The following is a 27,516-nucleotide window of genomic DNA, read 5'->3' on the forward strand; positions in this document are numbered from 1 at the left end:
GGCAATTAATTGTTCACTTGCCTCACTGAAGTGCCACTCTGCAGCTAATGGAGCCAGCAAGACTGCAACTATTTCCTGGAGGTCAGTGGCAAAGTTGCCAGGGGGACGTCTTCTCTTCGGTTAATCAGTGATAAATGGCACAAGGTTCCTATGAGATAGTTGGAGTTGACCCATCCTTCGTTCCCCCCCCCCCTCCAGCCAGAGGGAGGGAGAAAAGCAAGAAAAACAATCAAAAGCATTTCGGGAGGCAGACTAAAAGTTTTTCAGTAAGATTGGCTGGGAAAGAGAGACTGCTGGACACGTTTTGAGGTGCTATCGACACTGGCGGAGGAAGGGGGTGTGGTCCGCACCAGGTGTCATCCCTGAGGGGGGATGACATCACCGCACCCCCCCGGGTGCTCGCTGCGGGTGGCGCCCCCCTGGGACACTAGCCCCGCCCCAGGTGCACAGCAGCTAGCTCCGCCTCTGGCTCTGGACGCATTTTGAGGTGCTCAAAACATTTTTAGTTTTGGAAGGCAGGGAGGAAGAAAAAGCCCAGCCAGGGTGGGCTAAACAAACACACACACACACACACACACACACACACACACACACACACACAGAGAGAGAGAGAGAGAGAGAGAGGCACAGGCAGTAATCTTGGCTTTTATTATAAGCGGAGGGTCTTGGTGGCAGAAAGGACGATGGGGGCAACTCCTTCTCCTTGGCAGAGTTAGACAAGGCACCGTGCTGAGGCCTTACTACACAGCAAGCAGGGCAAGAGGTGGGATAGGCACAAACAAGCGGCTTCTCCGTTAGGTACAGGGTCAGATGTGCTCCACCTACAATCAAGCGTGCTTCATCTTGGGAGTGAGCAGCAGGCAAGCGAACATGATTTGCGGCACGAGGGGAGAGGGCAAAGGCGACACAGCGGAGTCTGGCTACTCGCAGCTCACTCTGGGAAGCTCAGACATGGCTCAAAACAGCTGAAATGTAAGGACAAGACCAGAGTCTGGCAGCAGAAAAGTGGATGGGTGAGCTCTTTAAATGGTCCTTTATTGGGGTTTCTCATCCTGAATGAAGCAAGAGCCGATTGTCTCTGTTTTGGCAGCCATTCTCGGAGGGCCAACCCACCTCACGGCAAAGATTGCCAAGGCAGATCTGAACGCAACAGGTGAACCATGTGGCGCAGAGTCTTCATGTCCTACTGTGGTTGGAATGCTCTCCTTCAGGAAAGCTCCCTGCATGCAGAAAACTAGCATGTCAAGGGGAAAGGCTACGCCAAAGCCACAGCCAGGTTTCTGCAAGTACCATATAACCCTCTTGGCCCAGAATCCAAACTTGTAAAAGGACAACGGCACCTGTCATCTTGATTGTGTATCCCACAAGCCCATACATGCACCCGCCTCCTATTCCAGCCACGGGACTGGTGGCAACGTAGGATTGTTCCAGAAGCTAACATAGATATAAGGCACAATCAGATGTTGATTTTAAAGGGGGGGTGGAATAAATATGCATTCATTACACATCTTGTCTCTGTTAATACGCACCTACCAGAACAGTGTTTGGCCACCTGCCCACTGTGCCAAATGCAGCGTGGAACATGCCTTTGGCTTCGTATACTTGTGGCTTAGTGCAGAGCGGCCGTAAACACATGCCCCTTGAAAAAGCGAGATAGTACGTGTGTGTTTTAAAAAAAGTATAAAAGCAACAACAAAAGGGAGCAAGATTATTTGAATTTTGCCAAGTGGGGGCATCTCAGCCATGCCCAAGAACTATGGCACAAAGGGAGAAGGGGCTGAATTAGCGTGGGCATACATACACAGAAAAATATAAGTGGTTTTAGGTCTATGGAGCTAGCAAGAACTGTGTCCACGCCCGTTCTTTAAGCATCGGTCAATAGTGTAGGACTGGCCCTCTAAAACGTCTCCACTCGCTGAAGGCAGTTCCTTAGAACATCCACTGGACCCACCTTACATAAACTCGAAACTCTTACAAGTCCTTGTTGGCAAAGCACCCGGGAACCAACCAACCTCTTAAGGGCAGGCCTTGGATTCCCCTTCCTCCCAGATTCCTCCTTGCTGCCTCCCCAGTAATTCCAGCAGCAGATCCTTCCTTAAATTCTCCAAGAGAGGTCACTTGCAGGAGGTACACGGTGACCCGACGAGCTCAGGCAACAATGCAAAGAAGTGGCGTCAACGGGTGCAGTTGGTGGGAGAACGAGCGCAACAGAAGCATGGCATGACAAGCGGCAATGGGTGCCAGGGTGCTTACAAGGTACACGTCGGGGTTGACACTGGGAGACAGCAAGGGTGACAGACCTCAGCAGTTTCAAGGATTGTTGGCCAACATGCAACAGTCGAGTCCATTCAAGGTTTGGCGATTACAGGAGGGCTCAGGATGGGGAAGAACTCTATATATGGACACATACAAGATGACGAGGGTCACGCTCAGGAAGGATTCCCCCCTCTCCCTCCCCCTCCGCAAGTCTTCCGCATTCAGTTCATCCGTCTTGGCTTCTGCTGATTCATCTGCTGGTAAGACGGAAAAGACAAAGTGCGACGGATTAAGCCCACGCCGTAGGAAAAGGGGAGGTAAGAAAAAGCACCCGAGGTTTCTCAAGTCCCACTCTCTCCTTGGATAACCGAGGAGCTGCGATTCGAAAACTCCCAACCCCACGATCTTTCCTCCTTCCGCAGAATATGGCTCCCAGGTTCCCTTTGCTGGTGTTGGGGAGAAAGGGGGCAGGGATGGCTCCTTACTCGTGCTTCAAAACGCCTTCCCGCTGCAACTAGAACGTTGCCAGTGACCAAAGCACCAGATAAGTCTTCTCTCCCTCTTGCCCTCATCTAAGAATCAGTGGAGGCTGGTCTGTTAGGGTAAATGGGGCACTGCCCCACCAAACTCAGCTACCTGCCTGCCTCCCCACTTACAAACTGCCCAAGATGTGCTTTGGCTGTCGGCTTCCTCCTCCTCAGCGTTGCTAGGTAGAATTCAGCCGGGAGGAAGATGGGGAACAAAACCAGAAGGAGTTGCCTCTGCCCACCGTTGACTCTGGCTCCGCCCACTCTCTGCCACCCTGCCATCTACCCTCCTGGGGGGGGGGGAGGGGAACCAGCCCCCCCGTTAAGGACCTAGCAGCTCTGGCTTGGTACCTGAGAGATGCTAACGCCCGTGAGTTTCTCCACGGTGTCAGGCAGCCTGCTCATGATTTCCAGCACCTCCCCAGTTATCTTGGCAGCCCCCATGTCCCCGGGTCCGCTCGATACCATGGTGATCTTCTTCACCGAAGTCAGGGGCTTGCTGATCTCGTCGGCCATCTGTCGGCAGAAGGAAACAGTAGAATGCAGTCGTAGCTTGACCCCAAACGCCCTGGAACTCGGGACGTTTTGGCTCCCCAACGCCGCAAACCCAGAAGTGATTGTTCCGGTTTGCAAACGTTCTTTTGGAACCTGAACGTCCCATTGGGCTTCCGCGGCTTCTGATTGGCTACAGGAGCTTCCTGCAGCCAATCAGGAGCCACAATTTGGTTTTGGAAGTCGAATGGACTTCTGGAACGGATTCTGTTTGACTTCCAAGGTACGACAGTATGCACATTTACATGTGTTTGTATGTGTGTGCGTATCTCTCTCTGTATATTTATCTTTTTCTTTCTCTCTCTCTCATATTTGGCAGAGAATCCGGTAACTGGCACAAAACTGGAAAACTGGACAGCTCTGCCAGAATCACGAGCCTCTGAACAGAATCAAGAACAAAAACAAACATCTAAGCTCTAGAATGCTGCGACGTTTAGTTGATTAACTGATTAAAAAAAAAGGACTGGCTAAGAACATCTGATTGGTCAGCAGATATATATAATAAAAAATTCCTTCCAGTAGCACCTTAGAGACCAACTAAGTTTGTTGTTGGTATGAGCTTTCGTGTGCATGTTCATACCAAGAACAAACTTAGCTGGTCTCTAAGGTGCTACTGGAAGGAATTTTTTTATTTTGTTTTGACTACGGCAGACCAACACGGCTACCTATCTGTAACTATATATATAGTTTTCATCCCCAAAAAGTTTTTGATTTTAGTTTCTACTGAAATGAGGCTGCATTTTAATGTTGTATTTTTATCTTGTTTTTAAGTTGTATTTTAATCAATTGTTTTTATACCTGGTGTTAGCCACCCTGAGCCCGGCCTTGGCTGGGGAGGGCGGGGTATAAATAAAATATATGATGTATAAACATGGTCCAAATACATTTTTTACCAGAAGGAATTATAAAAAACGGAATTATACAAGAAACGCCAAACAGGCTAACTTTCTGGACCAGGTTTTGCTCGCTATCCTGCTGCCATTACTGACACCTCCCGTATTTGTTTGAGGTTTAGTGTCCCCTTATTGAGAGAGCGGGGCCTCACCTCTGGAATCTTCTCCAGAAGCATGTCCACCATGGCTACTTCCTGGTACTGCTGGAAGGCCTCTGCCTTCTTTGACATCTGCTGGGCATCAGCCCGGGCCTTGGCCTCAATAGCGAAGGCCTCAGCCTCACCCTTCACCTGCAGACGAGGAGCAAAAAGGACCATGAGTTGGCTTCCATCCCTCCTGCCTGGAAACATTCCTCCCACAACACGGGGGAACGGGGACACACACTCACCCGGATGGACTCTGCTTCAGCCTCCGCCTGCATGATCAACTGTGTCCTGTGGGAGAAGAAAGAAGGAGGGTCTTCATGGCTGCCCCCTGCTCCCCACAGCCAAAAGGGGGGGGGGTCTTATCCGCAACCTTTTTGCCTCACAAAACGGAGGTCGAAAACAGGAGGGTCAAGGATACAGCAAGCTCAGGGTTTGGGAACACATTATTATTATTATTATTATTATAATTATACCACCCTTCATCCAAAGATCTTAGGATGGTTCATAGCATATCAGCATACCATACCTTAATATCTATCTATCTATCTATCTATCTATCTATCTATCTATCTATCATCTATCTATCTATCTATCTATCTATCATCTATCTATCTATCTATCTATCTATCATCTATCTATCATCTATCTATCTATCTATCTATCTATCTATCTATCTATCTATCATCTATCTATCTATCTATCTATCATCTATCTATCTATCTATCTATCTATCTATCTATCTATCTTATCTATCTATCTATCTCTGTATAGAATTGTGTGTGCGCACATGCATGTAAGGATTTTTGTGTTTTGTGCATAATTTGGCAGAAAACTTAATTGCAAATCTCAGGAAAAGGAACAGTTTACTTGTCTGGGGAGAAGAATGGGTACGGGGGGGGGGGGTTGGTGGTGGAGAGAAATGCAGTTCTCCCTGCTCTGAATTATGAAGAGGCTGCAAATTAATATTTAAAGATTTTTAAAAAAAAATAACCCTGAGGGGCCTTTTTACAAAAAACAACAAGAAAACACCCCCCCCAAGTTTATATGTATACAAATATTGATACACATTTGTAAATGACAGTGACTGTGCATTTTGTAATTGTTGAATACTGCTCTTTTAATATCATTAGATAAATAATACAATGTGCTAAGAAGCTCAGCTAGCTGAAGCCCAGAGCAGGGGTTCCCACGAGTGCAGTGGGGCAGATTTCCACCCTGTACCCCCAACAAAGGTGACCCGGCAAGGGTCAGGAAAACCCCCAGAAAAGCAGAAGGAGCAGAGGGGGGAGCTGAAAAGCTCGCTCTGACAGAACGATAGCTGTAGTGTAACATCGACTTCCTCCCACAGAAATGAAAAGTATGCATTATTTCCGGGCAAATGATACCGTCCAGTGCCATTTATATCTCCAGGGGGATTCTGCATCTGTTTTAGTGTCTGGTAAAAACAGAAGCAGCAGCTCCAGCAGCCTCTGCACAGAAAAAGATGGAGGGACATGCCCTGCGTTGAACCCAAGGTGAACTGTTCCGGAAGCACCATTTTGGTAGTCAACCCCACAATTAATTGGTAGTCATAGTAACTGTGAGCTCTTTGTTCTCACAAGCGAGTGGGAAACAAACTGCGTACCGTCAATAGATTGGTAGTTGTTGCAGAAACAAGCTCATAAATGATTATATTCGCTCGCTCCAATGTAGTCTAATTGGCCTGTTTTGATGTTAGGCTTATCTGCAGGACTGGGGGGCTGGGCTCTGAGCCCAGAAAAGGGGAGCTATCTGTAAGATTTGGGCATTTGCCACTTATGGCCTCACCTGGGCCAAAGTGATGTCCTGGCCAAAGGGCTTTGTGTAGAAAGAATATACAGTGGTACCTCGGGTTAAGTACTTAATTCATTCCGGAGGTCCATTCTTAACCTGAAACTGTTCTTAACCTAAGGTACCACTTTAGCTAATGGGGGCTCCTGCTGCCGCCGGAGCCCGATTTCTGTTCTTATCCTGAAGCAAAGTTCTTAACCTGAAGCACTATTTCTGGGTTAGCGGAGTGTGTAACCTGAAGCATATGTAACCTAAAGCGTATGTAACCCGAGGTACCACTATACAGTGGTACCTTCTGTTATGGACGGGATCCATCCCGGAGGCCCGTCCGTAACGTGAAATGCTGGCAACTTGAAGTGTTGCGTCTGCGCAGGCGCGATTTGGTGCTTCTGCGCATGCACAAGCAGTGAAACCTGGAAGTAACCTGTTCCGGTACTTCCAGGTTGCCGTGGGACGTAACGTGAAAAGACGCAACATGAAGCGGACGCAACACGAGGTATGACTGTACAAATATTTGCTTGGGCACAGACAAACTATCTCCTTGCTGCAGTGTCCATCCCACATCTGCAAAGGTTGGGAGACCTTGTAGGCTGATTTGCTCTACAGCAGGGGGCCGGTCCACTGTCCCTCAGACCTTGTGGGGGGCCGGACTATATTTTGGGGAAAAATATGAATGAATTCATATGCCCCGCAAATAACCCAGAGATGCATTTTAAATAAAAGCACACATTCTACTCATGTAAAAACATGCTGATTCCCAGACCATCCGCGGGCCGGATTTAGAAGGTGATTGGGCCGGATCTGGCCCCCGGGCCTTAGTTTGCCTACTCATGCTCTACAGCTTTCTTTAAAAATACATACATACATACCCCACCCATCTGGCTGGGTTTCCCCAGCCACTCTGGGTGGCTCCCAACAGAATATTAAAAAGATAAAACATCAAACATTAAAACCTTCCCTAAACAGGGCTGCCTTCAGGTGTCTTCTAAAAGTCAGGTAGTTGTTTATTTCCCTGAAATCTGATGGGAGGGAGTTCCACAGGGCGGGTGCCACTACCGAGAAGGCCCTCTGCCTGCTTCCCTGTAACCTTGCTTCTCGCAGTGAGGGAACTGTCAGAAGGCCCTCGGTGCTGGACCTCAGCGTCCGGGCTGAACGATGGGGGTGGAGACGCTCCTTCAGGTATACTGGGCCGAGGCCATTTAGGGCTTTAAAGGTCAGCACCAACACTTTCAATTGGAAACGTACTGGGAGCCAATGTGGTGGTTTTGACAATCCTGCTTCGGTATCCCTGCGCCCAACTCCTCCCAGGAGCCCTCCTTTGGGCCTTCGAACGCTGCCTGTACCTCTCAGCCTCCGCCAGTTTCTCCAGCCGGAAACGCTCTGCCTCGGCGGGCTTCTTGACCTTCGCCTCCAGCTCGCGCTCCTTGCGGATCATTTCCTGCTCCTGTATCTGAATCTGCTGGGCTCGCTCCACCACCAGCACCTGCATCTTCTCCTCCTCGATCTTCTGCTTCGTCTTGGCTACCTGCAGAGCATGGAAGAGACACAGGAGGCAGAGGCTCGGGGTCAGGGAGCAACTTGTGGGGTTTGGTCAAGACATCTGAAGGCAGCCCTGTTTAGGGAAGCTTTTAATGTTTAATAGGTTACTGTATTTTAGTGTTTTGTTGGAAGCCGCCTAGAGTGGCTGGGAGGGACCCAGCCAGATGGGTGGGGTATAAATAATATATTATTATTATTATTATTATTATTATTATTATTATTATTATTATGCAGGCAGTGCCTGGAATCTGGTGGAGGCAGAAACCGGCAGCGGGCTGGCTGCGATGTAGCAGGAAACTACAGTTTAGCATGCCAAGAGTGATGCTACTGTTCGCTTGGGCTACAACACTCTCTTCACCTGGTGTGGATGTGAGGACAAGTTCAGAGTTTGAACCGTTCTGCTTGTCCCAGGATTGTCTGAGTAGTTTTCTGCTTGACCCATGCTTTCTAGACATGGCTCCAAGCTGTTTTCTCCTGGTCCCGCTCCTTCCCCAGGGAAAACCTGCTCTTTAGTTTTAAATTGGAGCCAATGGCAATCTCGAAAAAACCCAAGTTGCTGTTTGCTCCGACTGAGCACTAGAGAGTGGTTTTCGGGGGGGGGGCAGCATGACAGGAGGAAGTGGTTACAGTGGTACCTCGGGTTACATACGCTTCAGGTTACATACGCTTCAGGTTACAGACTCCGCTAACCCAGAAATAGTACCTCGGGTTAAGAACTTTACCTCAGGAAGAGAACAGAAATTGTGCGGCAGCAGCGGGAGGCCCCATTAGCTAAAGTGGTGCTTCAGGTTAAAAATAGTTTCAGGTTAAGAACAGACCTCTGGAACGAATTAAGTTCTTAACCCGAGGTACCACTGTACTCTTAACTGCATTTGGTGGAAACAAGTCAGCTTGAAAAAATTTCTCCTCCTCTATCTTCCTTCAGATTTTTCTTTCTTTTCCTTCTCTCTTGCTTTCTCCTTCTTTAAATCTCTTTTTTTCTTGTGTTTTCTCCCTTCTTTGCTCTTTTTCAGATTAAGTAGTTGTTTTATCTCAGTATGTTAGAAATAGATATTTTGTAATGGGTATGTATTTCTGCATACTGTATCTCTGAATAAGTATCAACTTTTAAAAAATGGATTGTTTTCACTAACTGTTAATTATGTATATTTTCAGTCACAAACATCACAAACCTAAAGAAGAGGCTGCGCCAATAACATTCCTACAAAAACAGAACAAATGGAAGGCAAGGAAAAGGGCATTTAGGCAGGATCTTTCTTGGCAAAGGAAAATGTTGAGATTTGGGACATCATTTTACATTCAGCAGAGAAGGGGAGGGCAGCCTTTTTCAGTCCATTTCTGGAATAATAAATTTTCAGAGTACTTTTTACAACTATATCAAAGATTACTGATTTGATTATACTGTTAGAAAAACATAGACAGATAGTTATGAAATTATGTGAGGTTTAATAAGTTAACTGTTTATATTTGGACAACTTTTCTGCTGTACTTTATTGGAGGGAGAAAAATAATCATTTCCTTAATAAAAATGTAAACAATTTATTTAACTAAAACAATAACATTACAGTGGTACCTCCGGTTGCACACAAGATCCATTCCAGAGCTCTGGCCGGATCCTGAGGTTTCCACAACCAGAGGGACCGCTTCTGCACATGTACACACGGTGAAACCCCAAAAAAATACTTCCTGAAGGATACGCAACCAGAGGTGTGCGTATCCAGAGGTACCACTGTATAGCATATGTATCCATGTTTGTTAACTGATGTGGTTAAACAAACAAGAAAACCAGACTTGAATTTTAGCACACAAGAAAAACTTAAAACAAATCCTTATTTCCTGATGAATAGCCTTTGGCTACAATGTAACTTAAATAGAAAACTATCTTTAGAAAGGTTTTCTCTCCAGAAGCACTTTATTTTAAGAATCTGATTTAAATAAACAAAAAAAAAATTTAAATTTTAAAAATCCAATTTCTAAAAAAACCATTGATTTTTATCCACCCTGCTCCTGTGACTTATTTCCCCTTCCTCTGCCCATCACCTTCCATAACTAAAGCTTGCCTCACCTGGAGCTGATAGGCCAGGTCAGACTCTGCTTTCCGCGTGTTCACCTCGTAATCGTAAGTGGCCTTCTTCAGCTCATAGTCCCGCTGGGCTTTGGCCATTTCTGTTTCGCTCAAGTACTGAGCAGACAATTTCTCCTGCTTGGCCTTTGCTTCCTGCAGACGGAAACAGGGGCGACAGATCAGTTTCGGACCCTCCACTTGCACCGGGTTAGATGGGTTGGGCACAGAAAGAGGCAACTGGATTTCCCCCCGAAGACGGCAGGAAAGGGAACACATACCCCGCCCAGAAAAAAATGGCTCACCTTTAACAAAATAATAGCAGCAAATAAAATGCGAGGAAACTTTTAAATGGGGATGAGGCCCACCTTGGGAAAACTCTGACCTTCTGCCTGGAGGAGAGAGGCCTCAGGTGCCGAATTCCCAATGGGAATAGTGACGAGAGAAAATGTCTTGCGATGCAAACCTGAATATCCCTGACAACATCACCAGGCAGGAGATCTCAGCCCTTTTTTCCACTCTCCTATTTGCACGATTTGAAAACTTCCAAGCTCCAAACAGCTGCACATTTCAAAATGCAGTGCAAGTGCTGTATGGCCAACTCACATTTTAAAATGTGAGTTGGGTTTTCCTTTCGTATCTTGGTTCTCGAACGCCTTGGTACTCATATGTTTTGGCTCCCAAACGCCATAAACCCGGAATTAAGTGTTCCGGTTTGCAAACCAAACGCTTTTCGGGAACCGAATATCCGACGCAGCTTCAGTTTGAGTGCAGGAAGCTCCTGCAGCCAATTGAAAGCCGTGCCTTGGTTTTCAAATGGTTTCGGAAGTTGAACCGGCTCCCGGAACAGATTAAGTTTGAGAACCAAGGGACCACTGTACTTGTTTAGGTGAGTGATTGCTGTGTGTGTGTGTGTGTGTGTGTGTGAGAGAGAGAGAGAGAGAGAGAGAGAGAGAGAGAGAGAGAGAGAGGCATAACGTTGGAGGAGGGCCTTTGCAAAATATCTCAGCTCCCCCACGGCGGCTGGGAAGGGCAATGAGGGTGACACTTCTCTAGCGGTTTAATTACAAGTGTTTCTAAAGCGCTGCCCTGTTCAGGGAAGTTTTTAATGTGTGACATTTTAATGTATTTTTGATCTTTGTTGGAAGCCGCCCAGAGTGGCTGGGGAAGCCCAGCCAGATGGGCGGGGTACAAATAATAAATTATTATTATTATTATTATTGTTGTTGTTGTTGTTGTTGTTATTATTAAAGATTATCGTATCTGTCAGGGGTTCAGGAGCAGAGGCAAGGGCAAGGGAGGAAACAGAGAGCGAGGGGGAGGAGGCAGAAGAAAAGATGAGTGATGACGACGACCCGAGATCTCCGAGTCTTTCCAGTGAATCAGAAGATTCACAGAAAGGAGCACCAGTGGCCAGGGCAAGGGGGGAGCCTAGGGGGACACCCCAGGAAGATAGAGCCAGAGGGGACTCAGAGGGGAGCAGTTGGAAATCGGGACCGGCGTCACCGCCAGAGAGCAGGGAAGAGGAAGGGCGCCAGGGATCAAGCGCTGGCAGCTCACAACAGGGGGGAGGGCACGAGTCAGGAGTGGCCACACCTCCATCGGGGAGCGAAGAAACGGTCAGACGGAAGGTGGAAGGTTGGGCGCGCGAGCCAAGTTCAAATGCACAGGAAGGTGGCGCAGTAGGCAGCCCGGAAAGGGAGCCAGGTCCTAAAGCCCGCCGAAAGGAGGGAGAAGAGTCAGGGGGGTCAGCGTCAGCGTCAGAGGAATCCCGGAAGGAAGAGACCCCGGGGGGCAGAGGGACCCAGAGAAGAACAGTCAGGCGGAAAAGGTGGAGCAAGGCTAGGATATTAAGTTGGTGTACAAGGGGCGGAGACTCAGATGGAGCTTCGCCGATCTAACCATTAGACGTAGGGTTGCACGCAGCAGCTTGAGAATGGAAACTGTAACTCAATAAAGACTTTTATTTAATGATCGCTGGCTAGCGTGATCCTCTGTGAGCTAGGATCTGGAAGCAACTCTGACAGTATCATATCGTATTGTAATGTTTTTTTAAAATTGCTGAAGTGGTATCCAAAAATAACACTGAAGCAATAACCCAAGAGGAAAAAGCTCCAGCATTATAAAAAAATGGGAATTCAGAAATAAAAAGGAACAATCTTATGAGTTAAGGAAAACCCAGAGGAAAAAAATACGTGCAGGATTCACAAAAGGAGCCCTGAAGAAGGACTTCCGCTTGCACAATGGGCTAATAAGAATAAGAATCTTATTACTTAAACTGAGCCCATCTGGCTGGGTTTCCCCAGCCACTTTGGGCGGCTTACAGCATATATAAAACAATAGTAAAACACGAAGCATTGAAAACGTCCCAATACAGGGCTGCCTCCAGATGTCTTCTAAAAGTCAGGTAGTTGTTTATTTATTTGACATCTGATGGGAGGGCGTTCCACAGGGCAGGTGCCACCACCAAGAAGGCCCTCCGCCTTGTTTCCTGTAACTTCGCTTCTCACAGTGAGGGAACCGCCAGAAGGCCCTCGGAGCTGGACCTCAGTGTCTGGGCAGAACGATGGGGGTGGAGACGCTCCTTCAGGTATACTGGGCTGAGGCTTTCCTCCCCTCTCCTTTCACTGTACACCCCTGGAATTTTTCTCTGGCGATGGGAAAGGAAAACCCAACCCAAAGGCTTCACAAGATGTCTGAAGCAGCTAACAGGTGGTGGTTCAAATATGGCAAGGGGGAAGGGCATTCCACAGTGCATGAGATACAGCCAATCTCACAGAGCCACTTTCCTACTTTCTGGTGGGCATCTCCAGAGTAAATAGAAAAAATCCAAAAGACCAAGATTAGCAGGAGAGGCCGGTTCACTCTAGGGGCCTGGTCCCAGAGCTCACCTTGATACCAGCATCCCTCTTAGCTTCAGCTTCTCCAATCCTCGCATCCTTCTGCACCTGAGCCGTCCGAGCTTTCCCCAGAGAGTGAAGATAGTCCTACAGTTGGCACAAGAGAAGGGGTTAATATTATGGACAAGAAGTGCACATATACCAAGGCGCCTTTGATACTGGAATTTGCAATACACTCTTGTTACGTTCGGTTCAGGTTGCGTCTTTTCAGGTTGCATCCCGAAGCGACCCGGAAGTACCGGAAAGGGTTACTTCCGGGTTTCACCGCTTGTGCATGCGCAGACGTGCAAAATGACGTCACACACATGCACAGAAGTGGCGAATTGCAACCCGTGTGAGCGCAGACGCGGGTTGCGTTCCTTTCAGGTTGCGAACGGATCCCGTTCACAACCAGAGGTACCACTGTATACTGATTACCACTTGAACCTTTTTTTTAAAATGCCATTTTTGTCCTGGTATGTAATAATAACAAGAGAAGATGGAACAGCCAATAAAACCCTGGGTGCAGTGTTCAAAACTCCCATTGCTCCAGGCGCATTTTGCGACAGGGAATTGCATTTGTGTGAGCTGTTTCTGAGCTCTGGGCGCAGTGCTGCGCCTAAGATTTCCACTTAAAACTACAGAATGGATGGAAAAAAGGACCTTTTTCTGCCTCCCCACTTCCAGCTGCTCTCTGAAGACTGGAGAAGAGACCCTCTTAATAATATTAGGGCGGTAAGCAGGGGAAGGACTAGACCATGTGAAAAATGAACATAATATTCTAACTGCAGTCCACTCATTTTCAGCTTTGTATTCTTGTTATAAAGAAGCGTGCCTAGACATTCCATTGTTGCACCCATAACCAGGTTTAAGGTTCCATTTAGCTCCTAGCTTTCATATCTCAGTTCCTAACACTCCCTGGATGCTACCCTGGGCTCCTTTGGGAGGAAGGACAGGATTATATATGTAATAAAAATAAACAAAACAAAGTAACATTTTGCAACAAAGCACAGAGGAAATAGAGAGCATTGTTTTGTTTCACCAGTGTCGCTGATGAAGTGAATATCAGGAAAAGTACCGTATTTTTAGCCCTATAGGACGCACTTTTCCCCCTCCCAAAATGAAGGGAAAATGTGTGTGCGTCCTATGGGGCGAATGCAGGCTTTCGCTGAAGCCTGGAGAGCGAGAGGGGTTGGTGCGCACCCCGCCTTGCGCAGAGCCGCCTCTTATCCCGAAGCCCCGGCGCGCTGGGCAGTCGCGCTGTGGCTTCAGGTAGCTCCGCGCAAGCCGCGGGAGGGCTCCCCCGGCTTGCGCAGAGCTGCCTCTTATCCCGAAGCCCCAGCGCGCTCTGCAGAGCGCAAAATACGGTACTATTTTAGTGCACCTTATAAATCCTATCTTCTCTTGTTCTGCGTTGGTGCATTACAGAAATTAGGAAATGTTCCGTATTCACTAACAAAAGAACTATGTTAAGGTTTTTATTGTTTATTGACGTCACCAATGGAATTCTAACCTAGTCACTTTATGGAAAGGGACCAAAGCCCCTGAAATGATATTGATATACCTAAAGCTAGTTCCTAGAGGGACAAAACAGTGGGAGAGAGAGCTGTTACCTTCATGCGGAAGTGGCCAAAGCTCAGAGGTTGAGTGTCTACCTTGCATGCAGAAATTCCCAGGTTCAGTCTCTGGGTAGGGCTGGGGAAGAATCCCACCTGAAGCTCTGGAAAGCTGCTGCTTTTGATGCAGAGTCTAGACTGAGCTCTGGGTGGACCGCTGATCCGGCTTGGTACAAGGCAGCTTCGTGTTTTCTTACCTGGTCATCGTGTATGTCTTTGAGGGTGTAGCTGACCACACTGATCCCCATGTTGACCAGGTCAGAGGAGGCAACTTTGAAGACCTGCTCGGAGAACTTCTGCCGGTCCTTGTATATTTCCTGATGGGCAAACAGAGACAGCAGAGGGTATTATACCCAGAGAGGGAAAAGCAGCCAGGAACAGGAATCGAGTCATAGGCTTTCCCACGTTTCCATCCCAACCGGGTCCATTTATTTCAGACTTCCAGGACTTGGTCAGTTCCTACAACCACTCTCAGTTCCAACCTGATAATTGCCACCTGCCCAGATTTTAACTTGTCTGAGTTACAGTGGTACCTCGGGTTAAGAACTGAATTCGTCCCGGAGGTCCGTTCTTAACCTGAAACTGTTCTTAACCTGAGGTACCACTTAAGCTAATGGGGCCTCCCACTGTTGTCGCCACTCAACTTCTGTTCTCATTCTGAGGTAAAGTTCTTAACCCGAGGTACTACTTCTGGGCTAGAAGAGTCTGTAACCTGAAGCGTCTGTAACCCGAGGTACCACTGTAATTTTAAGATGTATTTTAATTAACTGATGTCTGTTTTTATGCATATTGTGTTGTTTTTATGATGTTAGCCACTCTGAGCCCAGTCTCAGCCGGGATACAACAACAACAACAACAACAACAACAACAACAACAACAACAACAACAATAATGTTGTTTAGTCGTTTAGTCATATCCGACTCTTCGTGACCCCATGGACCAGAGCACGCCAGGCACTCCTGCCTTCCACTGCCTCCCGCAGTTTGGTCAAACTCATGTTCGCAGCTTTGAGAACACTGTCCAACCATCCCGTCCTCTGTCGTCCCCTTCTCCTTGTGCCTTCAATCTTTCCCAACATCAGGGTCTTTTCCAGGGAGTCTTCTCTTCTCATGAGGTGGCCAAAATATTGGAGCCTCAGCTTCAGGATCTGTCCTTCCAGTGAGCACTCAGGGCTGATTTCCTTAAGAATGGAGAGGTTTGATCTTCTTGCAGTCCATGGGACTCTCAAGAGTCTCTTCCAGCACCAGAATTCAAAAGCATCAATTCTTCGGCGATCAGCCTTCTTTATGGTCCAGCTCTCAATTCCATACATCACTACTGGGAAAACCATAGCTTTAACTATACAGACCTTTTTTGGCAAGGTGATGTCTCTGCTTTTTAAGATGCTGTCTAGGTTTGTCACTGCTTTTCTCCCAAGAAGCAGGCGTCTTTTAATTTCGTGACTGCTGTCACCATCTGCAGTGATCATGGAGTCCAAGAAAGGAAAATCTCTTACTGCCTCCATTTTTCCCCTTCTATTTGCCAGGAGGTGATGGGACCAGTTGCCATGATCTTTGTTTTTTTGATGTTGAGCTTCAGACCATATTTTGCGCTCTCCTCTTTCACCCTCATTAAAAGGTTCTTCCAATACTTTGGCCACCTCATGAGAAGCGAAGACTCCCTGGAAAAGACCCTGATGTTGGGAAAGATGGAGGGCACAAGGAGAAGGGGACGACAGAGGACGAGATGGTTGGACAGTGTTCTCGAAGCTGCGAACATGAGTTTGACCAAACTGCGGGAGGCAGTGGAAGACAGGAGTGCCTGGCGTGCTCTGGTCCATGGGGTCACAAAGAGTCGGACACCACTAAATGACTAAACAACAACAAAAACAACACACATTTCCCAGCAGGGGGCAGCATTATGTATACACAGTGACCGAAACTCATCCCTTCCAGCAGAGGGCAGCAAAGATTGAACATATTCTGGCAAAGCTCACCTCTACGGTCATGTGGGCCATGATGGCTCTCTGGTGTCCCTCTAGCGTTTCCAAAGCAATCTGGGCAATCTCGAGCTCTGATTTGCCCAGGAACATCTGGCAAGCAGCTGCCAGCATCTCCTTGTTCTGTCCCTGGATCTTCACCTATGTTGGGGGTGGGAGGTGGGGCGGAAAGAGAAGAAAGCTGAGAAAGAGAAAGGATTCCCCCCCCCCCAAGTTTCCTAACAACTCTCACATCCTGTTTTAGGTAATCGTCAGATTGGAGACATTTTCCCTTTAGGAGGAAGAGCCGTTTCTGGAATTTCTGCAAGCAGGGAGCTGCTGCAGCCCAGAACATCTTGCTTTTTGCTAGCCGTTAAGTTGGAGGAAATTTAATTCAGTGAACATCAGCACAAGGCTGGCGTCGTACTCTGGCATTTATTTAGATGATTATACACTGCCCCCTTTCGCAAGCCACAGACTGGTTTGCAACAAAGGCAAATGAAAAAACCCCCAGAAAGCAACACAGTTCTTAAAATACAGACTGCAGGCCTTGGCTTTGATCTATGGGCTTCTTTTAAAATGAGGCTGCATTTTAAATTGCATTTTAACCTGTATTTTAAATTGGTTCCCCCCCTATTATGTTTTTACATAATAATTACATAGTAATTTTATTGGTGTTAGCCGCCCTGTGCCCAGCTCTGGCCGAGGAGGGTGGGGTATAAATAAAATTTATTATTATTATTATTATGGAAGAAGTGTGGTTTTGCAAGTATTTGGGTCCCAGGCTGTAATGCTAAACTTTGAATCCTCCCACTCCTGCCGCCAATATTGTGAGGGCCAGGGGAAGAGCCAAGGAAAATTTTGGAAAGAGGAGAAAGAAAAAGGAAATTAAACCGATCCGATCCCCTGCAGGGGGTGGGGGTGGCCAGATCTGTGGCTGGGGAAACCAAGCCAGATGGGCGGGGTAGAAATAATAATTATTATTATAAGAGGAATATAAAATCGTTCCAATGGAGGAAATCAGAAATTGCCTTTTCCACAGAACAGGGGTGATCAAACTGCAGCCCACGGATGAATTTCATGTGGCCCTTGGCCGACGTTCTTGCAGGAAAAATGGTGCATGTGTGTGACAGAACGAAGATAGAAGGGAGCTGTCCCGAAAAGGCAGCCCACCCACATTTTGATTCAGTCCAGGCCACTGCCAGCACATGCCCCCTTCCTCTGAGCAGATGCCCCCTCAAGGAAATGCTCTAATTAAAAGGGGGGGGGGCAGCATGCTGGGAAACGGTTACCTGGGCAATGCCGGTGACAGAGATGGGGACCCCGTGTCGGGTGTATACTTTTTCACTCTTCACATTCAGGGTCAGAGTATTCAGTGAGATCCTGCAGGCAACGGGAAGGGGAAGGAGAGAGCCAATAAAAAAGAGAAAGACACATCCACCCACGTACTTCTCAGTGGTGACCTAGACTCCAGTTGAAGTTGTCCTGAGAAGCCCAAGCCAGAGGGAGTCAATGTGGCAACCTCCAAATGTTGCTAGACTACAACTCCCACACCCCCTGTGTATTGGCCAAGCCGGCCGGGGCTTCTGGGAGTTGTAGTCTTAACCCCCATCACCCTGGCTCTCCCTGGGCCTAAGGTTGCCAGTCAGATATATATTGTTGACACCGCCAATGTGGCACAACACGCCACTTCTATTCCTTGCTCAATTCAAAGGCCTCTTTTACTGACTGTCCTTCACTTTCACAGGTTTTGTCCCCCGATTGTATTTTTTTTAATTGGAATTTTATTTACAACATAACATGACCCCCCCACCCCCCAATACACAAATCCACCCTCATTAAACGTGAACATCACATACAATGAGCATAACATACAACAATACAAACAACCAAATAAAAGACTTCCTTTATCTTGTATCTGGCCTCCTTATTTACTTCTTATAAACCATTTCCTTTATGAATAATTATTAAGATTTTTCTAATTATAACTTAAATATCCACAAAGTCTCCTGCAGACATTAATCGAAACAAGTCCAGGTATGTATTTTAGGGCACTGTTTTGTGAAGTATTCTCTGCATTTCCCCCGTGCTTTTTGAAACTCTTGTCTAGTGTGATCTCTAATTGCCAGGTTTTATCCCCTGATTGTAGAAACCAGGGATGGATGGATTGATGGATTCAGTAGAAACACCTCACTACAACCCGGTGATGTGGGTTAAGATGAGAGCGAAAGAGCGAGCATGTGATTCACCCAAAGTCACCAAGTGAGATTTATGGCCCAGTGGGGATTTGATCCCAGTTCTCCCAGGTCCTATTCCAGTACTCTAACCACTATGCCATCATGGATCCAAGTCAAAAGACTTCCTTGGGCTGTTCTGACTATTCTCCTGCCATTTCTTCTACGCAAACTGCATTCTTCCCAGAATCCCTTGGCTGGAGGCCCAATCCTGACTTAGATCTAAATCTTGGCTTAGCTGTAACTGAACAACACATCTCTTTACAAACAGGAGTTTTCATTTTTCTGGTGCTCTTTTAAGCACAAGAATTCAGTGCAAAATCTAACAGGCAGTGATGTTTGGATTTGAGAATTTAATTGTTGTTGTCTAAGCAGGGTGTGTGTGGAGGAGAGCTTGTTTCTTTCTTTCTTTTTTTTTTTTTTGCTTTTATGATTTTATTGAATTCCAACTCATTATACATTTTATCCATTATACAACAAATCATATCCGTTTTAGACTTCCTTCAACGTCACTGACATTCTTTCATAGTTATCCCTTTGGTACACATTCCATTCTTCCATATTGCCATTTACACCTCCCTTCCCTCATTATTTCTATTAAACAATATTCATAAATTCTTTACAGAGCCTCTTTAAAACCCGCCAGCGTTGTATTTACACCATAGTTATTTTCCAGATAACACACAAGTTTCTCCCAGTCCTTTATAAATTTTTGGTCTTTAGTATATCTAATTTTCCCTGTTAATTTGTCCAATTCTGCATATTCTATTAATTTTGCTCTCCACTCTTCTACCCTTGGAATTTCCTCCTGCTTCCACCTCTGAGCCAATACGATTCTGGCAGCTGTTACAGCATACTGGAAAAGTTTGCAATCTTTTCTTCTAATGTCCTTCCCTACAACACCTAATAAAAAAGCCTCTGGCCTTTTCACAAAGGTATACCTTAACATCTTTTTCATCTCATTATAGATCTCATCCCAGAAGCTTTTTACTTTCTTACATTCCCACCACTGGTGGAAGAATGTCCCTTCTTTGCATTTACATTTCCAGCATTTATTATCTACCTTATACATCTTTGCCAATCTTACAGGTGACAGGTACCATCTGTAGAGCATTTTCATCATATTTTCCTTCAATAACGTGCAGGCCGTAAATTTTATGTTCTCTTTCCACAACCTTTCCCAATCCTCCAGTTGAATATTATATCCTAAGTCCCTTGCCCACTGTACCATCACTGACTTCACCTCCTCATCTTTCGTGTGCCACTCTAACATTATTTTATATATCTTTGATAGATTTTTAAATTCATTATTTATTATCTCCTTTTGGAAGGTTGATTCTTTTTCTGCATACCCCCTTTCCTTCAACTCTTTTTTAAACATTTCGTTTATCTGAAAGTAGAGAGCTTGTTTCTAGCCCTCAACAGAAACTCAAAAGATGCCGTTTCTAAGTGCATATTTTTGGTGAAAGAAACTACAGCATGCCGGAGCGGAGTAAACAAAAGCCATTGTGTTGCAATATTTGGGCTATCTGGCTGGGGAGACTTTCACTCAGCCAGGTTTAGTGCATGGTAAGGGACGCGGATGGCACTGTGGTCTAAACCACTGAGCCTCTTGGGCTTGCCAATCGGAATGTCGGCAGTTCGAATCCCCGCAACGGGGTGAGTTCCCGTTGCTCTGTCCCAGCTTCTGCCAACCTAGCAGTTCAAAAGCACACCAGCGCAAGTAGATAAATAGGTACTGCTGCGGCGGGAAGGTAAACGGCGTTTCTGTGTGTTCTGACTTTTGTCAGAGTGTCCCATTGTGCTAGAAGCGGTTTAGTCCTGCTGGCCACATGACCCGGAAAGCTGTCTGTGGACAAACGCTGGCTCCCTCAGCCTGAAAGCGAGATGAGCGCCGCAACCTTATAGTCGCCTTTGACTGGACTTAACTGTCCAGGGGTCCTTTACCTTTTGTATCTTTTAGTGCATGGTAGTGCTTTGAATGTATGGAGAAGATGAGGCCTTACTGGTGTCCCTCAGAGAAAGGACTCAAGATCCAGGTAGGACAGGATTATGTTCACATTAGCTAGCCTTCAGCAGCCTTGCCAAAGCCACCTCATCCCTCCCAGGGGTTCTGCCCCAGAAGAACTCACCTCTGGATCTGTTGAATACATGGCATCACAAACACGCGTCCTCCAGCTATCATGACAGGGGGACTGCGGCAGAAACCTGAGAGAAAAAGGTTGAATTGAAGCACCTTAATGCAACACACCAAAATCACTGAAGTAAAGGGGCCTACAGTGGTACCTTGGTTCTCAAATGCCTTGGTACTCAAACAGCTTGAAACCCAAACGCTGCAAAACCGGGAGTAAGTGTTCCAGTTTGTGAACTTTTTTCGGAAGCTGAATGTGCTCCGTTTTGAGTGTTACGCTTCCGATTTGAGTGCCACACTTCCATTCTGAGTGTTACGCTCAGGTCTGTCTGTTTTTGCTACTTATTTTGAGTTTTTGTTTTTGAGGCTCTTTTTTCTTTTGTTTTTGTGACTGTGTGGAACCCAGTTCAGCTACCGACTGATTGATTGTGTGACTGCAGTACTTTGATTATTGTTTTCATTTTATGGATCAATGGTCTCGTTAGATAGCAGAATTCATGTTAAATTGCTGTTTTAAGGGTTGTTTTTAAAAGTCTGGAACCGATTAATCCTTTTGCATTACTTTCTATGGAAAGCGTGCCTTGGTTTGGAAGGCTTTGGTTTTGGAATGGAGTTCCATAACAGACTGAGTTTGAGAACCAAGGTACCACTGCACTTCCAAAACAACAACAACCTGGCTTGTTTATGATCAGGGGCAGAGAAGAGGAGAGAGAGAGAGAATCATAGAACTGTAGAGCTGGAAGGGACCTTGAGGGTCATCTAGTCCAACCCTCTGAAATGCAGGAATCTCAGCTAAAGCATCCCTGACAAGACGGCCGTCCAACCTCTGCTTAGAAACCTCCAAGGAAGGAGAGTCCACAGCCTCCCGAGGGAGACAGTTTCACTGTCAAACAGCAAATGAAAATTGCAAAGGAGGGGATGCCCAATATGATTCCCTGGAAAACCCTAAGCAGGGTGGTTGGAAAAATGGAAGGGGGGGGAGGGGAAACAACCCAACCCCTGAAATGATTCTGGGGTGAATGGATGGAAGGGCAGAACTACAGCCTCTTTTGAAATATGGTACCTTCTGTAAACAGGTTGACAGAATCACTGCCCCTGTAACAAGCTTTTCCCATAACTGGGATGAGATGCGCAAAAGGGAGAGGGCTTTTCTGGGAGGTCCCCTAGGGAACGATACTTAAGGATATAAGCAGAGCCTGTGGGATCCGGCCAAAGGCCCATCTAGGACAGCATCCTGTTCTCAAAGTGGCCTGGGGGAAGCCAGGAAGCAGGAACCAAGCGTAGCAGCACTTTCCTCTCCAGAGGTTTCCAGGAACAGGGGTTTGTAAATTTCTGTGGTATTCACATTGACTTTTTTGTTTAAGAGGTTTCAACACCGCCCATCACCAAGAAAGACAGCAGGGCGGACTTACAAAAGCAATATAAAAAAACGCGGCACATAACAAACAGAAGTACATTAAAATAATTCTCACAAGTTGCATGAATTCCAACATCATGAAAATGACTTAGCCCGTCAGCCTCTTAAAGCCCAACAAAAAAAGCTGGGCTTTTAACCTTGCATTGAATAGAATTTGAAGGTTATATAATTCTTATACAGTGGTACCTCAGGATGCGAACGGGGCTCCGGAACGGATCCCATTCGCATCCTGAAGCGAACGCAGTCTGTGTCTGCACGTGATGCCATTTTGAGCGTCTGCGCATGCGCGAGTGGCGAAACCCGGAAGTAACGCGCTCCGTTACTTCCGGGTCGCCGCGGAGCGCAACCTGAAAGCGCTCATCCTGAAGTATATTCAACCCGAGGTATGAGTGTATACCTTTATGAGTTTGTGGACGCCAGACCCATTCAAACCCCTGGACCAAGCAAGTGCTAAAATACAGGCCAGGCTTGCTTCCTGTGTCCAGGCAATCGCCTTGGTGATGTGCCATTAAGAGAACAAAGGAAAGAGACCTCTGTGCCAGAAGAGAAATGGGTAGGGCCCCTCCTCCAGCTCTTAAGATAGTGAGAAGGACGCAGGTTGGCTGTATTGTGACCTAGAAGCAAAGTTGTAGGCTGGAAAGCCAAAGAGGCAGAGAGCAATGTTTGATTTCCGTCTGAATCCAAAGCTGCAGATATGGGAGAAACAAGATCGATTTGGGGGTCTTGATGCTGTGAACCCCTCCATCATAGGCTGAGGTGGTATATATGTGTAAATAAAATATAGATCATAAAGGAACCAGAGTTTCTTCTGCGCCTCATGTCTGAAAGGAAACATGAACTCTGGAACTCCCGGAATCTCGTACTGCTCTGAGATTGGGGTGGCATGAAATAATATAATAGTGGGACCTATTACACCTATTATTACCTTTACCAGTGGGAGTATATACAGTTTAAAAGAAGAGAAAAAGAGACCTAAATGCAGACACACGCAGCCCGCTAACCTTCCTCATGCAGTATTTTGTCTTATTTAATATCCTGCCCGCATATTGACCACTTACAGGCTAGCTTACAAAACAAAAGAGTTCCGAAAAGAAATCAAAATGTAATCGGAGCAGCAGAATATAAACAGATTAACTCAATTAAAAGGTTGTGAATAAATCATTTTAAAAGGCTGTTATAAGCTCAAGGAAGCCCACATAGAGCAGAAATGGGGGGGGGGGAATCAAGTAGGGAAAAGAAATCCAAGGAGACAAGAAATTCCCAAAAAAACCTCTTCAGCGAAGATGGAGTGTCCTCATTCGCCATGCAATAATGAGCATTGGAGGGAGAGGAATGGTATATCCTGAAAGAAGCCACAGCTGGAACACTGAAGAGGCATGTTCCATGCTGCAACATTTTGTTGCAGGTCCCAGGCGGACCCACCTCTTTGGTAAGAGGGAGGAAGAGAAAGTGTAGAACTCACCTGAGACAACCATGGCTTCATTGGGGCCACAGGTGAAGAACATCCTGAAGCCTGGGGGGTCTGGAAAGGAAGAAGAAACATGGATTATTTCCATGGAGTCCCACCATTCAGCTCATAATAATAATAATAATAATTTATTTATATCCTGCCCATCTGACTGGGTTTCTCCAACGACCCGAGGTGGCTTCCAGCAAATATTAAAATACAATAATTCATCAAATATTAAAAGCTTCCCTAAACAGGGCTGCATTCAGATTTCTTCTAAAAGTCAGAGCGTTGTTTATTTCCTTGACATCCGGTGGCAGGGCATTCCACAGGGCAGGCGCCACTACCGAGAAGGTCCTCTGCCTGGTTCCCTGTAACTTCACTTCTCACAGTGAGGGAACCACCAGAAGGGCCTCGGAGGAGGACCTCAGTGTCTGGGATGAACGATGGGGACGCTCCTTCAGGTATACCGGGCTGAGGCCATTTAGGGCTTTAAAGGTCAGCACCAACACTTTGAATTGTGCTCTGAAACATACTGGGAGCCAGTGTAGGTCTTTCAGGATCGGTGTTATATGGTCTTGGCAGCCACTTCCAGTTACCAGTCTAGCTGCCGCATTCTGGATTAGTCGTAGTTTCCGGGTCACCTTCAAAGGTAGCCCCACATAGGGTGCATTGCAGTAGTCCAAGTGGGAGATAAGCAGAGCATGCACCACTCTGGCGAGACAGTCTGCAGGCAGGTAGGATCTCAGTCTGCATACCAGATGGAACTGATAAACAGCTGCCCTGGACACAAAATTAACCTGCGCCCCATGGACAGCTGTGAGTCCAAAATGAGGCCCAGGCTGCACACCTGGTCTTTCAGGGGCACAGTTACCCCATTCAGGACTAGGGAGTCCTCCACACCCGCCCTCCCCCTGTCCCCCCAAAACAGTACTTGTCTTGTCAGGATTCAGCCTCAATCTCTGAGCCGCTATCCATCCTACAACCGCTTTCTGGCCTCCCAAATGTACTAGTTTGCCCACTCAGCTTAAATTAGGCCTGGAAATAAACTGAATGCCATTTTGTCCCAGGGGAGAATGAACGTGCAGTGAAGGCCAAAATGAAAGTTAAGGCGTGGCTTAACTTAAGCTCAGCTTTAAAGACAGCGTTGCAAGAACCGCCAAGCTGGATCAGACCAAAGGCTGGATCAGACCAAAGGCGGTTTTAAAACTTGCTGCAACAGGGACTTATAGATTCATTAGAGGTGTACTTGATCCTCCTCAATTCAGAAATGGCTGAATTCACTAAAGGAACTCAGATTCCTAGAAGACTCGACCAATGTGATCTGGGTGGACCATGGTTAGGATCGGATCGTGTGATCCCTTTCCAAGGGTTTCCGAAAGCTGCAGGGCTGTCTGGTAACGGTTTTGCTTCCTTGTTGTCTAAAAACCTCCAGAACGGTTTATTCTGTCACCCACAACCTGGAACAGCGATTGCAATTGGGGCTTTGAACACAACACAGCAAGTTGCCCTGGGACTATATGGGGGTGGGGGACATACAAAATCTGGAGCCAGCCATGTAAAAGGTGCAAAAACAAACAAACAAACAAACAAACAAACAAACAAACAAACGGAAAACACTGTTAAATAAAGAGAGGCAGTACAGCTGCCCTTGAGCGGCCTTGTTCCCATGTAGACCTAGAAGGAACCAGATTTTGTAGCCGCAGGGGAGTTTTGGGCGTTTTATGGGGGGGGGGACTTTTTGGCTTCCATGGGTCAATGGTGAAGCCCAGCAGGCCTGAGACCAGCACAGCCTCATGGGTTGGCTTTTGTCCTCAAGGACACATCCCAAAATCCTCTGCGCCTCACGGGCATTGCGGTGGGGCCTACGGAGGCTTCCTGACAGGTGACTCGACGTGGAAACGGTTAATCCTTTTCAGGCAGGAAGCCTGAAAAACCAAGACTTCTGTGGAATGGGCACATCTCGAAAAAAGCTGCAAGCAGAGGGATACAGCTGGAGACTAGGGAGTGGGGGAATGACGGCAAGATACCTGGGGCAACTTTTTGAACATTTGCTTGTTCAGGAGGCCATCTGATCATGCCTTTTGGGAAGGGTCTCTGGGCAGGCAGAGGCTTCTTACAACATACGTCTAAAGCGTGCGCACACACACACATACATCCTGCCAAAAAAACTAATACTAATCCTGGGAACTGTAGTGTGCTAAGGGTGCTGGGATTTGTAGCTCTCTGAGGGGCAAACAACAGCCCACGGGATTCTTTAGGTGAGTGCAAGGGAAGTGTGCGTTAAATGTATGGAGTAGGCAGCCAGGCTAACTCTGGCCCCAAGCTGTTCTTATTGCATTTACAGTGGTACCTCAGGTTACAGACGCTTCAGGTTAGTGACGCTTCAGGTTACAGACTCCGCTAACCCAGAAATAGTACCTCAGGTTAAGAACTTTGCTTCATGATGCAAACAGAAATTGCATGGTGGCAGTGGGAGGCCCCATTAGCTAAAGTGGTACCTCAGGTTAAGAACAGTTTCAGGTTAAGAACGGACCTCCAGAACAAATTAAGTTCTTAACCTGAGGTACCACTGTATATTCCACGTGTTCCCCAAAGAGCTCGCTCAAGATGGTGTACACACTCCCCCCCCCCGTCCCGCTTTATCCTCACAACAGCCCTGCAAAGTAGGTTGGCCAGGCAGAGGGTGACTGGCTCCCAGTCAACCAGTGGGCTGAGTGGGGCCTTGAACCCTGGTCTGCCAGGTCCTAGTCTAGGGCTCTAACCACTACACCACAAAGGATCCTGTATACCTGAAGCAGCGTCTCCACCCCCATCGTTCTGCCTGGACACTGAGGTCCAGTGCTGAGGGCCTTCTGGCGGTTCCCTCGCTGCGAGAAGTGAGGTTGCAGGGAACCAGGGAGAGGGCCTTCTCGGTAGTGGCACCTGCCCTGTGGAACGCCCTCCCAGCAGATGTCAAGGCAATAAACAACTATTTTACTTTTAAAAGACAACTGAAAGCAGCCCTGTTTAGGGAAGTTTTTAATGTCTGATGCCGTATTGTTTTTAATATTCAGTTGGAAGCTGCCCAGAGTGGCTGGGGAAGCCCAGCCAGATGGGCGAGGTATAAATGATAAATGATAATATTATATTATTATGGCTGCTATGGGGAACCTGACACTGCTGGGCCTGCCCGCATGGGTCATGGGGTCAGGGATGATGGAAGCGGCAATACCCTACGGCCGCACACACCTGCCCTGTAGGGCTTTGAAAGGAATAACAGAATTTTAGGACAGCAGAAGTGGAAGGGACCTCCGGGGTCATCTATCCCAACCCCCTTGCGATGCAACTATATGCGCGGGAAGCACCAGCACCTTGAATTGTGCTGAACTGGATCAGACAGTGGAATCAGCACAGCTGTCCTTTGATCCAGTTTCCAGGCAGCCCCACCTACACAACGCATTACAGGAGAGCCACATACACAAACCCATACAAACAAAGTCCATGCTACATACAAGGATCCCAGAATTTCCCCGCTTCCAAAAAAACAGACCACACTTTTTCAGTAAATGCTTCCAAAGGTCGCCTCGGGCTGCGCATTCGCTCCGGGCGCGGCTGTGTTATTTATTTCCCTTGAAAAGGTGTAATTATTCGGATTGCTGCTGCCCATTGCGCCGGGGCGCTTTTGAAGCTTTCCTAAGGCGCGATGAGGACTAGCGGGTTGAGGCGAGATGTGCAGGACGGGGGTGGGGTGGGGAGGCCAGCAGGAGGTGGTCTCCAAAGAAAACAACAACAACAAGGCCAGCAGGGCCAGGGCCGTTTTAACAGATATATATGCATGCTTTAAAAAGAGAAAAAAAGATTGCAAAGGGCGCATGCGAGATCGCAATGCACGAGGGAGCGCGTGGGTTCTTGCCAGCCACGCACCCGCTTTGCAAATCGGCGCCCCCTTCTCACTCACCCGCTCGCCCGCTGCAGCTGAATCTCCGCTTGTTTCTTCCTGCCTCCGCCAGGCACACCCTTCCTGGCTCTCTGACACCACCACTTTCCCATCAGCCCGCAGTCTGCTGTT

At 47.2% G+C, this 27,516-nt stretch overlaps 1 protein-coding gene across 2 annotated transcripts; it reads right to left on the reverse strand.

Moving 5' to 3' along the window:
• Positions 1-629: 629 nt before the first annotated feature.
• Positions 630-27,516, reverse strand: FLOT1 (flotillin 1). Of its 2 annotated transcripts, none has more exons than XM_080992936.1 (13): positions 27,406-27,516; positions 23,481-23,540; positions 20,603-20,678; positions 17,529-17,619; positions 16,255-16,398; positions 14,477-14,596; positions 12,676-12,771; positions 9,788-9,940; positions 7,527-7,708; positions 4,617-4,662; positions 4,381-4,518; positions 3,135-3,299; positions 630-2,510 (listed from the first exon to the last, which is right to left on the reverse strand). In XM_080992936.1, exons 2-13 carry the CDS (start codon positions 23,521-23,523, stop codon positions 2,478-2,480), a joined length of 1,287 nt encoding a protein of 428 aa, XP_080849062.1. In that variant the 5' UTR covers positions 23,524-23,540; positions 27,406-27,516; the 3' UTR covers positions 630-2,477. The 2 variants fall into 2 exon arrangements, with proteins under 2 accessions (XP_080849062.1, XP_080849061.1); XM_080992935.1 differs by having other exon boundaries at positions 630-2,513; positions 27,406-27,515.

Source organism: Podarcis pityusensis, assembly GCF_964106645.2.
Source record: "Podarcis pityusensis genome assembly, chromosome: 2".
Lineage (NCBI taxonomy): Eukaryota > Metazoa > Chordata > Lepidosauria > Squamata > Lacertidae > Podarcis > Podarcis pityusensis.

Excerpts from the sequence above, each read along its gene's own strand:
- FLOT1 (XM_080992935.1), bottom strand. The coding sequence starts at position 23,523 with ATGTTCTTCACCTGTGGCCCCAATGAAGCCATGGTTGTCTCAG. Across the intron at positions 4,519-4,616 it reads CTGAAGCAGAGTCCATCCGG|GTGAAGGGTGAGGCTGAGGC; the intron begins GTGAGTGTGTGT and ends CCTCGTCTGCAG. Across the intron at positions 2,514-3,134 it reads CGGGCGTTAGCATCTCTCAG|CAGATGAATCAGCAGAAGCC; the intron begins GTACCAAGCCAG and ends CCGTCTTACCAG.